This window comes from Sphaeramia orbicularis, chromosome 16, assembly GCF_902148855.1.
Source record: "Sphaeramia orbicularis chromosome 16, fSphaOr1.1, whole genome shotgun sequence".
In the NCBI taxonomy this organism is placed as follows: Eukaryota; Metazoa; Chordata; class Actinopteri; order Kurtiformes; family Apogonidae; genus Sphaeramia; species Sphaeramia orbicularis.
The window spans coordinates 34,058,669-34,070,365 of NC_043972.1; the positions used below are offsets into that span (position 1 = coordinate 34,058,669).

Below are 11,697 nucleotides of genomic sequence, written 5' to 3' on the forward strand. Positions count from 1 at the left end.
TGTACTGGAACATCAGGATAGAGAGGAGAGAAATACAAGGTTTCTAGAGGATGAAGTTGGCTTTTGTTTGGCTTCTTCCTCTGTCACATACAAAAGTCGCATCCTCACATCTGTATAAACCAAATGAATGAAACCACCTTTAGGCTCGCGGGTAATTTTCCCACCTACAAGGACTAAACGATAGGTCTCAAGGATGATTCACGACCGATGCCACTGTAGTGAAAATCATACGATGTATTAATGTCACACCTGATCTACATTAGAAATCAGATTAATTCAAGTTATATCAATACATGTACTGAGGCAGCAGAAAGGAAAGCCTCAGCATTAATTGGAGAGAATATGCCAGAGGTGGATTTCAGGTGGGAAGGAGGTAAGCGCTTCCGAAACGGGGCTTGGGGAAGGTGTAAAGGTTTATCTGGAGCCCCAGGTGTCTAAGACGGGCCTGATAATTACCTGCATGGCAGGCTGCTATTTCTACACAGGTGGGTGGGCTGCTGCATGTCTGCAGAGGAGGCCAGTGGAGCCCTTCATTAGATGGTCCAATGACGCTCTACCGGGTGCACTTTCACTCACTGACTTGCTTGGGAGGATGCAATTACTGGTTTCTTCATAATGGTTATTCCATCACTGTAGAACAGGAGAACACTATAAACAAAATTAAGTGCTATTATACATCGTTGGATCATAAAAAGACTCACACTAACACCCATTTTCACTCACTATACAGACATACATGAAAAATGAAGCTGAAATTCTGTTTCCTCAATAAACTGTGCATACAAAGCAATAACATAAAAAAAAAACAACTATGACTCATTTTGCATTTCACTTCTTGTATCTCAATGTTTTATTAATTTAAATAATTTAAAATGGACATTAAACATCCAGCCAGTCTGCACATTGACAAGAGCTTCCAGAGGCACCTTTTCCATCCAAGGTAGCGTTTCAGTGTGTTTCCTTGGGAAATGTAGACCCCGCATGTGTTTAGTACAGAGGGAAAATCTGCCCAAGAAACCCTGCCAATGCAACAGGTGGTGAGACAATTTCTATCAAACATGGAAGTTGTCCTACTACGTCTTCTCTGGTACCCATATGGCTGTTTGGGGAGCTGGGTAACTGAGATCACACACTACTTTATAAGGTAGGGGTAGTTTAACTGACTCCACATACCACTGTATGCTTAACACAGATAATAGATGAGATTTTATTTTTGTGTGTGTAATATATATATATATATATATATATATATATATATATATATATATACAACCTAACCTACCCTGTTCCCATACAGCCCTCATCTAGGTTTTCACACAAAAAACCACAAGACACTTGAACATGGATGCATCAATTATAAACAACTTTGAAAACACTGGACAGTGAAACTATTTTAGAAAAAAAATATAATAGGTATTTCATAAAGAACACAACAGACTTCCTTTACTTTCAATGCCTCAACTTCATTCTGGTCACATCATGAAAAATATGCTTTATGAAGACGTTATCATTTGTGTGACAGAATCAATATTTCCCTTCTACTGGTGACCCCACTGACTTTTTGCATAATTATTCAGCAAATTCTTCCATTATTCCCTCACAGTTCAATTTGAAAACCTGACTTTAAGCAACATCTTGGTTTAGATCTTAAATCTGTGGCTGGCTGAGCAGTACACAGTACCATCCCAGAACAGCTTACCAGGACACAGTTCAAAAAAGCCGCTATAAAGTTCACAGCAAAGCTGAGACAATAATAATCACATATCATTAGTGGACAGCACAGTGAACACCATTCCCTGTGTCATTCATTTAAACCTACGGAGCTATGGAAAAATACAAGTGATGACTTTCATAGTTATACAATTGTGTGATGCCAACAGGACAAGGCAAACTCATGGCTAAAGAAAGGGAAGGTACAAGTACAAAGTGGACTGTCTGAAAGGGTGGTAGAAATAGTCAGAGAAAAGGGAAACAAAAACATTATCAACACACCTCAATAGTTATATTTACACACACTCACACACGCACACACACACTCACTGAGAATATTGCAGAGGCATTAAAGTCGCCTCAATGCACGCTTTTTATCTGCTTTCTTTTTCCCTGCTACATTATTGGTGCTACTACTATTGTTGCTACTGCTGGTGGTGCTGCTGGCTCCATTAGCTCCGTTACCCAGAGCGGCTGGCACAGCTGCTGCGCTGGGTCCCGCCCTCTTTGTAGGGTCGCCTGCATGTTTTTTTGGCTGTGGGCCATCATTAGGGTCCTGAGGTGCCCCTGAGGTCCCGCCAGGCCCACCCATGGCATGGATCTCTGTGAGCAAACGAGCACGGGACTCATATTCTGCATAGTCCTCTAACAGCAAGCGGCCAGCCTCCTCATTCAGTGCAGATTCTGGATTTGGGTGGATAAGAAGACACTTGATTGTCTGTGGAGAAGGACAGAGGAAAATGAAAATTAAGAAATAGTGGAAACGGCACAGATGATGGTCAAAATAACAAAGACTGACTGTGTGTCTTACAAGTAAAACATGTCTAAGGCCAAGCTCTGCCTTCCAGTCCCTCTTCAACACGTTGACACAGATCTCTCCCTTATGACCCACGTTGGGGTGAAAAATCTTGGTCAGGAAATACCCCTTGGGTGGAACAGCAGGGAAATCCTTCCCGAGGACCAGACGCATTCGGAAAATGCCACCAGCAAACGGAGTTCCCTCTGTCAATGCATAAAGAATTTATCACATGAACAATATGTCCTGACTGTGCAAATCTTATCAGTTGTTTGTCTGTGACCCTGTTCTCTTTTCTCTGAGCTGATTTACAGTCACAGATCAATTGCAAGAAGTCTGTTTGATTATCAAAGTAATTCTTCAATTTTCAGTGATGGCTGACCAACTGGCCAATACCATCCCTGCACCTCACCCATAGAAATTTAGAGTTAGATTATGCTTGCCTCAAAAACTACTTGACTTTATTAGAAACTGGACTAAGTGAAGATCTAAGACAATTTAATAATAACCTAAATACACAAATCAAACATAATCACCAAATTAAAAATAATATCTATTGAGGTGGGTATTTTTTTTATTTTCTGAGCTATTATTTTCATTTACTGTCAGTAATTTTGTTTGAGATTCCTGATATCAGTTATCAGCCATCAGCGGAGCCAAGTTCTGCTGATAACAATAGTTTGTAGAACATACTATCTGCACCAATTAATCCATCTGCTTCTACTTAATATCATAATAAAGAGTATTGCTGCTTGAGGCTGATCAAAGTATCTGCCATAGTGGATTAAAAGCATGTGAACTGAAGATGGCAGTGTGTAAACCTTAGCTGTCAGTTATTCGTTAGCCGTTTGTTTTGTTTGTCTGATACAACCACTCAGAATGTAACAAATGGAACGACTGCAGGGGAGGTGCTCTTTGGCTGAGTTAACAACATATGGACAAGTGTCTGGCTCTTCAAGGCCTACTTAACAAAAGCAAGGTCTGAAGCAATGAGCTGTGATGGGATATCAAGGACAATGTGGGCTGTGTGGTTCAAGTGGGTTACGTGTCTCTCATGTAATTAGCAACACCAGTAAAAAAGAAATATGAGATAACAATATGTAAATTTGAGGAACCATGAATAAAATGACTTATTTGTAAGAGGAATAAATTACCATAAGTGTCAAGAAACTGTTGGCCCAATGAACCTTCTTCTCGGCTAATGAATTTAGTGATAACTATCTATCTGGAACAGCACACACAGCATAACAGAACTGTTATTACACCATCATGAAAATTAGGGTTTAGTAGTCACCTTAAATAACTCTTAACAACCACATACCCAAAAAACTGCAATGACCTAACATTACCTGCAAGAACAAAGTAAATGCAACATGAAGAACACAGAGTAAAATCTAATAACCTGCAACTTAACTCCTGAATGAAGTTATCTTTGGCATATACTGGAATTTTAAAGCAAAGGGGGCTACAGACCATTTAAAATCAAGTCATGCTGTGAACAACGATTTACTGTTAAGACTTTATTAATAATAATAATAATAACTAAATTCTGCAGGACTTGTTAATTAGAATTCTGACATGTATTTTTAAGCTGACCTTCACAATGTTTGGCCTACTCTCTCTCTGCATGGAATGCCCTACAAAACAACCTAAGTCTATCTGAACTTGTTACTATAGGTTACTTTAAAGCTATTTTAAAGGAGAGTGAAATCAATGAGCTTGGCCAATGTACCTGTTTCTAAACTTGCACAAATGATTGTTTTGTAACTACCGATTGTAAGTTTTTGTATTATATGTTGATTATGTCTTGTCAGAAACTGTGTGTTATGATGCTTTTCTTGGCCAGGTCACTCTTGAAAAAGAGATTTGCAATCTCAATGAGGCTTTTTTTCCTGGTTCATTAAAAGGATATATACTCATAAACCTAAATGATAGTACAGTTCCCTTATCACTGTATTGAACAGGCTGTTTCATTCAGAAGACATACTTTGATCAGGAAAGCAAATCACTTGCAATGTTTTATAACTGAAAATACCAGCAGTCCATACCAGGTCCTTCGATGGCTGTGTGCAGTTCAGTTATATCTTCATCACTAGGATAAATCTTGATTCCTTCAGGTGGGTCTGCTGCTAAAGCTGAAACTTCTTTGTATACCAATCGAAGAACATGAGGGGGCAAATTCTCCACATTGGAGTTCTGATGAGAGACAGAAAGTTGGTTTAAGGTGGATTAGTAAACACAGGGCCTGTAACAAAGTTTAATAGAGAAGAGAAGCAATGTTACACTGACAGCAATATCTCTGGACAGAACAAGATGTCTTAAGTCAAATATTAGTTACGTGGTTATTTATCTTTTTTTTTCATTTTTCTGTAATAACGATGACTTCAATTGACTTTGGAAAAACTCACTGATGAGAATCATGACTGATGAAACTCAGAACGAGCTTTATAAAACTGCAAAAACACCAACTGAAATTCAGTATTCAATAACTTTTTCATTGGCCGAACACTAATGGAACTGTGAATCTTATCAAACTTTAAAATCATTTTAATTTTGGTGCGGTTTTAACATGTCTGATATGGTACTGGCTTGTTATAAACGGCGCATGTGCATACTTTGTTAGTGTATATCTATAATGGTACCAAATTACAAGTCTCACAGCTTCACAAGATCGTCAGCTTTTGGCTTCAATTTAATCAGTGAAGGATTTCAAAAGTAGAACACATCTATATTCATTCTTAATGTGTAATGAGGTGGTTGTTATTTTACCGACTGAGCTACGTATGTATTGTTAAATCCTAGAAATGTCCGATATGAGCCGTTTGGATGAATTAAGTTACCGGTGCAAAGTTTCAGTATCCACACAGCGCTTTTCCCACTGAGCAAGTCTTATGTGTTTATTTAGCTTTCAGCTTAGCGTTCATTTACGTGACTTTAACAAACCGACGGACAACAGTGAAATATAAAATACGCCGTCGTTGTACACTGGTTAACTTTTCGGTAGCATTTCATTAAGGTTAGCAAGCCTAGCCTAGCCTCAGCCGAGTGACAGAGCTCTTCTGTGACTTTAACATTGTAGATACAAAATTTCTTCTATTCGATTCATTAATTCGGATTACCAATGATATATTCTGATTGGCAGTTATGTATGTAGATTCCAGCAAATAGACATAACCCGAACAAAAATGTTCGACGGCTGGCAACGGCTAACACCGCACGGAGCTAAGCATTAGCAAAACTCAGGTGCCCGACTTACCATCTTCAGCTACACTTCTGCTAGATAGATGAAGGTCTGGTTGATATCAGGTAATAGGAGAGTTTTCTATCAATGTCTGAAAAAAAAAACAATGTTTGATGAAAACTTAACCGGGTCTTGACTGGCTACTGCTCTTTTCTTCTTTTCGTTGACACAGGAACAAAAATACGATCCTCTGTTTAACCTACTGCGACTGACCAATAGCCGTCTTAGTTCCATATTACGTCATAAAATATAGACCAATCATGTCACAGTATTATCTGTGCGACATGGTGGTAAGCGTCATCAGCCAAACGGAGATGAAAATATCAGAGAAACTGTCCTGCTATAGGTCCGTTTGAAAAACTCACCTTCCTGACTAGAGAGAACAACCTGAAATAAATGGAATAGTTAAAAGAAATGTAATGTTTGAAAAATGTAAATATATGATACTTACATGTAAAAATATATGATATTTACATTTTAGCTTGTAAAAAGCAGTTTGTGTAGCAAGAGGCTGCACATAATTGTATCTAGTTTGAAAGACTGGTGACTGCATCCACATTAAAACTATGAGTTAGCTTGTAATTCTCACTTTCCTTTCCACGTTTCAAGGCCAGGCCATCTGACCATCTTTCTAATATTTAAAATCGTAAACTATTAAGAAATTCACACGAATTAGCTGGAAATGCATTGTTACATCTGAAAACTGTGCTGTTTTTCTGAAGTCATTAGAATCTGACTTTTGATTTAGTTCTCACAGGCTAGCATTGCTGCAAACATACAGTATGATAATGCATTGTTGTAGATTAAACTCCAGCAAGTAATTCAAATGAGCTAAACCTTAAATATCTTCAGCAGTAAAATGCAATATACACATGAATGCAACAGTAATATGAATCCAAAGACATCAAACAAAATAGTAAAATAATGATAGGAACTACTTTACAGCAGCATTACGGACTTTACTGACTGACATACAAGTATTAACTTTTTTGTACAGTATTTTCAGTGTGGTGCTACTTTTTATTTTTAACCCTTAAGAACCCAGTGTGACTTTTGTGGCAGTTCTCAAATGGATTTTTCTCTCTATTTAACTTTTCCTAATTGATTTATTATCATTTATCATAATATTGTCCTCTGAATTTAGCATTTTTTCCAGTAAAAATGATCTATTTTCCTATATTTAATTCGCTGATCATGTAGATGTTCACAAAAGCTCAGAGTAAATTCAAAGGTTATTATATCAAAACAGGGAAAACTGAAAAAAGTGAATTTTTCAGTAAATATATCATTAACTTAATATAAAACAAGTGTCCATCCACTGTCATTTAACAAACTCCATGGGTTTTACTGGTGAATCAATGTTACAGAAGATGACAGTGTTTCCACAGTAACTAAGGAGCCTCTGAATGTCCAAATGGGTCATATCTGATGACCGCTAACAGATGACAAACTGCATTTTACACCAATTATTTCCATATATAGATTGATCTATTGACTGACTGAACATGCATAATCTACCTCTGGGTTTTCCTGATTTATAAACAAGAGAGAAATTGCAGATTTCACCCTTTTAAATCATGTCTACCGTGCAGAATCATTCAACTAGACTGGCCCTAATACGCCAGCGTAAGATATTGCCACTGAGCGTTTTTTTGTTTGTTTGTTTGTTTGTTTGTTTGTTTGTTTGTTTTTTCTGAGCCAAAACTTATGAGAAAACGTTTAACATTCAAGTCATTCTTCCTCCAACCATCATCAATACCCAGCTTCGTCACTAGAGGGCGCTTGAACGTAACGACCTCAGTTAAGAGCCTGACGGACCGTGGTTCACACCGTATGTGTCCGCAACCCAGTCAATAAGTTGCTTATAGCGTTTATTTTATCATAAATCATTTTGAGCGAGTTTGACACTAACTGAAGGGAAGGGTTGAAACGGAGGGGTTTTCTATGCTGCCCTGAGTCCGATAAATGGGTGTGACAGACGGACAACAACATCACAACAAAAACAACGGCTTCGCTTCCGGTTTCTGGATGTAGCTGTCAGTCTCCCGCATCTTTTTTTGTAGGGGAAATCGCTTTATCAGCAGGTCAGTTGATTCATTTAACTGTTGTCGATTAAATTTAGTTCGCGTTGCCTTTTTTTGTAATCTGACATTAACCACATAGGCAGTAAAATCAGTGTCCTCTCACAGTTTAGCATCTATCACGGTAAACAGTTTGCTAGCGACTTTGAAGTTGTCGTTAGCCTGCCTCAATTGACTGCTAACAGCAACTTGTGTTTGCTCCGTTAGTTAGCTAACCGATTACTAAAGGTAACGGTTTCGTTATTCATGTCACTTTTGTGTGTTTGTGTATCGTAAGCTTTAGTATGAACGAAGGAGAAGTGTTTCATGAGAAGCAGAGGTTGGAGCTGTGCGCAATTCATGCACTTAACAACGTGCTCCAGGAGAGGGTGTTTACCAAGGAGACCGCCGATGACATCTGCAAACGGTACAGTCACGTCTTCATACTCCTTCAACGCATATGTGTGTCTTTTCCGTGTACGTAGCTTGTGCTAACTTTTTGCAACAAACAAATGCAGATAATTCCAGAAGCCACAACACTTTGGTTCTGTGGAATCTTCCCTTCTATCCACACAGTTTGACCTCATTTAGATCCAGCATTTACTCAGAGCACACGCAGTCTTCCACTATGGAGAAATAGAGCAAACAGAGTGGATTGTTCTGTAGAAATATTACATTTCAGTCTTGTTGTTTTCCAGGATGACATTAAATATTTGTTGTCTCACTTAAAATAATGGCAACATTGAAAATAGTATAGTAATTACTTTCACTGCTTATAATACACCAAGTTGGAATAGATTTTTTATTAGTGCAAAAATACAGCAAACAAAAACTGATCCACAACTGTGTCATATATATATAAAATATTATCCCTCAGGAAAAAGAATACTGGCACTTCCTCACTCAGCAAAAGCAGTTGTATTAAGTGAGGCCGTTGTTAAAGATCTTCACGTACAAAACTGACCATGAGCCTTGAGGCAGAGTGAGTCATGATGTTGGTTATTTACCACCTAAGGAATTTTCAGGAGGAAAACCCTGTGACTCTTGACTAACATAACTGTTGTCTAAGTTCTAAGGTTTATTTAAAAGAAGGACAGTTCTGAAATAAATAGACCCATTTTCAATTAATATCTCTTTCATTCCAAAGGGGTTTCTCGATTTAAAACCTATAATGTTATTATATGGCTGTGTCGGTCCTTCTCTGCAGGCTGGCTCCGCAGTGTGTGGTAAACCCTCATCGCTCAGTGTTAGGCACGGGAAACTATGACGTCAACGTCATCATGGCAGCACTACAGAGCAGAGAACTGGCTGCAGTGTGGTGGGACAAACGCAGGTGGGTGTGCGACATGCTGAGCCCCCTGGGGTACAAACGCTGTTCATTTCAGTGTCTTACAAGCTTTATCACACACATCCATTTTCACAAACTCTAGAAAGCATACAGACGTGTGAAATGAGGACTCATCCCAACACTTGTCACTGCAAAGAAAGACAATAGTTTGCAAGTTACATTGCATTTTCTGCCACTTTTTTTTCCATAAGTATGTTAACATAAGTATTTTTTTACACTCTCCAGCCAGATTTCAAAGATATTTATTGGTTTATTTAACAGAGACATTGTGCATTAATTCACATTGTTGTAAATGCACCAGAGTTAGCCTAATGACTATTTTTCATCTGTAGTCCAGATAGATAGACTTGTTTAATTTGAGAAGTCAGTAAAGGACAGTAACAGTAAGTATTGTAGTAAAGCCTGTGCATCAGTAGGTATGCACTGAACATAACACATAGAGTATCATCAGAAGTAAGCTTTGTTTATCTGTGTCTCTCTTTTTAACACAGAACAGTACAGAGCCTTTGCATGTCAAAGGTCCATGGTTTCATTCTTAATGTCCCATCACGTGTATCACTTGGGATTGTTTCCCTACCACTCCGACGGCGGCACTGGCTTGCAGTTAGGCAAGTCAATGGACAGTACTACAACCTGGACTCTAAACTGAAAAACCCTGTCTGCATTGGGGGAGAGGCAGAACTACGGTAAGAATCTGCTGGAGGTTGAAAATCTAATTTCTATTGTTTAATGTTCTCTGGACATTTAGCGTGTAGTGAGTAGCGTGTGGTGATCTGGTCTGAATTAGATGAAAACTTCACAACATAGTGTTGTATGGTCCTGATGAACTGTTGTCTGTGTGAATGAGTCATCCCATATGAGTGGTCACATGAATCTTACATCAGTCTTGTTTGAATGAGAACACTGAACTCTTCTAATCTGCCTTCTGTCTGTGCCTATATTCTTCTAACCTTCTAACCTTGTATCCTGTCATCCTTCTTTGTCTCATTGTGTCTCTCAGCACATTTCTCAGTGAACAGCTTTCTCAGGATGTGGCAGAGATGCTCCTTGTTGTCCGGCGGGAGGTTGAGGAGGACGGCTCATGGCTGAACTCAGACGACCTCAAGAAGTGATACCTTGGAAAAGGAAATTCCTTGACATAGCATGGAAGAAAACTCCTCTGGGAAAATGACAAGACTTTCTGGTTTTTTGTTAAAAAAAACAAAAAAAACAAGTTCATTTCAGAAAAAGAAACCTCTTCAGGGAATGCACTAAAATACATTTAATATCTCACAGAGACAGAGGAAACTCCAAAGAGAAACAGAGATGGGCGGTTACTCTTGAGATGAAGAACTACTTTGATTGTATTAGCAGTAAAACTATGGGTCTGAAATGACCGGTGTGTTTGCCTGCTCTGCCTGGACCTTTGTTTAACATTTACAAGGTGCATCTAATCTATAACAAAGCTGCAAGTTTGAGGCAAATGTGTTTTAGATTGACAATATTTGACTGAACTTTGACTGTTTTGTGGTACAAACCTGCAGACATTGTGCATGACAAACCATCTGCAATAACAACAGAACAGGACAGGACTGTTAATCATCAACAGAATAGCTGCGGAACTGAAATTGACGTGAACAAAATCGCTGGTCCTGATCTGTGTGGTGTGGGCACCAAATTAGATCATGTGTGTACAAGTTGGTCATGTCAGGATTTATTACACAGTACCGAAGTGCACCATCTCTTTCCCCATCTTTGTTGTAAACCTTCTATGCACTGCAGAGTCACTGTTTGTCTTTTTGTGTGTTCATACAGATAGCGATACTGTGAACACTGCACCCGATGAGGCATTGAAGGACTATACCAATGTCTTTGCATGTTTTAGTTCACTTCAGATCATGTTCTTTTGTAGCATGTTTTCTAATCTCCCATACGGCCTCCATTTTCCTTTATTGTAACTTAAAGAATGAAATAGACTAATTAACTTTAACATTTTTCAATGAGTTTTGATGCTGCTCTCATGAGTTACAAGCCAGTGGTTGTATGGAAGTGAAATTTAAGTTTCTAAAATGATGCAAATCAAAGAGGTAAACATGCAAAAACAGTGGTTATGTGACTCTGTAACCTTTATGTCTGTGTCGTCTCTTCTATTAAGCTATGCATATCCAAAAGAAAGAGGCACTATCTCTGGTTCACACTAGTGACTGACCTACAGTACACATAAACCTAAGCTCAGAGGTTCATAATATTGAAACTTATTTATATTAAATTTTGACCTTGTGTTTTAAGTAATGCGACTGTTACACTTGTTTTTGTGTGTCTTGTTTTGTTGACTTGCAGATATGATGAACGCCAGCTGAATGTCCGGTTATTGAAGTAATTTTTATTTATATTAGACTCTTGAGTGTAAAAGGATGCCATTCAAAAGGAGCATTGATAATACCATACAAACTCAATTTAAGGGTTAACAAGGTCAGTTGGCAAGGAAAGGGGGTATTCAATGAAATCTCCAACATACCATACCATATATACACAAAACATCTTGGAGAGATCTCAGAAACCC

General features: G+C 38.4%; 2 protein-coding genes across 2 annotated transcripts; one reads left to right on the plus strand and one right to left on the minus strand.

Moving 5' to 3' along the window:
* Window positions 1-819: 819 nt before the first annotated feature.
* ube2s (ubiquitin-conjugating enzyme E2S) lies at window positions 820-5,954 on the minus strand. Its single transcript, XM_030159315.1, has 4 exons — window positions 5,763-5,954; window positions 4,555-4,702; window positions 2,522-2,712; window positions 820-2,428 (listed from the first exon to the last, which is right to left on the minus strand). The coding sequence occupies exons 1-4, from the start codon at window positions 5,763-5,765 to the stop codon at window positions 2,060-2,062; spliced, it is 711 nt and encodes a 236-aa protein (XP_030015175.1). The 5' UTR covers window positions 5,766-5,954; the 3' UTR covers window positions 820-2,059.
* A 1,586-nt stretch (window positions 5,955-7,540) lies between these two features.
* Window positions 7,541-11,422, plus strand: josd2 (Josephin domain containing 2). Its single transcript, XM_030159316.1, has 5 exons — window positions 7,541-7,831; window positions 8,106-8,234; window positions 9,015-9,140; window positions 9,647-9,841; window positions 10,156-11,422. Exons 2-5 carry the CDS (start codon window positions 8,113-8,115, stop codon window positions 10,265-10,267), a joined length of 555 nt encoding a protein of 184 aa, XP_030015176.1. The 5' UTR covers window positions 7,541-7,831; window positions 8,106-8,112; the 3' UTR covers window positions 10,268-11,422.
* Window positions 11,423-11,697: the final 275 nt, after the last annotated feature.

Excerpts from the sequence above, each read along its gene's own strand:
- josd2 (XM_030159316.1), top strand. The coding sequence starts at position 8,113 with ATGAACGAAGGAGAAGTGTTTCATGAGAAGCAGAGGTTGGAGCTGTGC. Across the intron at positions 8,235-9,014 it reads GCCGATGACATCTGCAAACG|GCTGGCTCCGCAGTGTGTGG; the intron begins GTACAGTCACGT and ends CCTTCTCTGCAG. Across the intron at positions 9,141-9,646 it reads GTGTGGTGGGACAAACGCAG|AACAGTACAGAGCCTTTGCA; the intron begins GTGGGTGTGCGA and ends TTTTTAACACAG.
- ube2s (XM_030159315.1), bottom strand. Across the intron at positions 2,713-4,554 it reads CACAGCCATCGAAGGACCTG|AGGGAACTCCGTTTGCTGGT; the intron begins GTATGGACTGCT and ends ATGCATTGACAG. Across the intron at positions 2,429-2,521 it reads GCCTTAGACATGTTTTACTT|ACAATCAAGTGTCTTCTTAT; the intron begins GTAAGACACACA and ends CCTTCTCCACAG.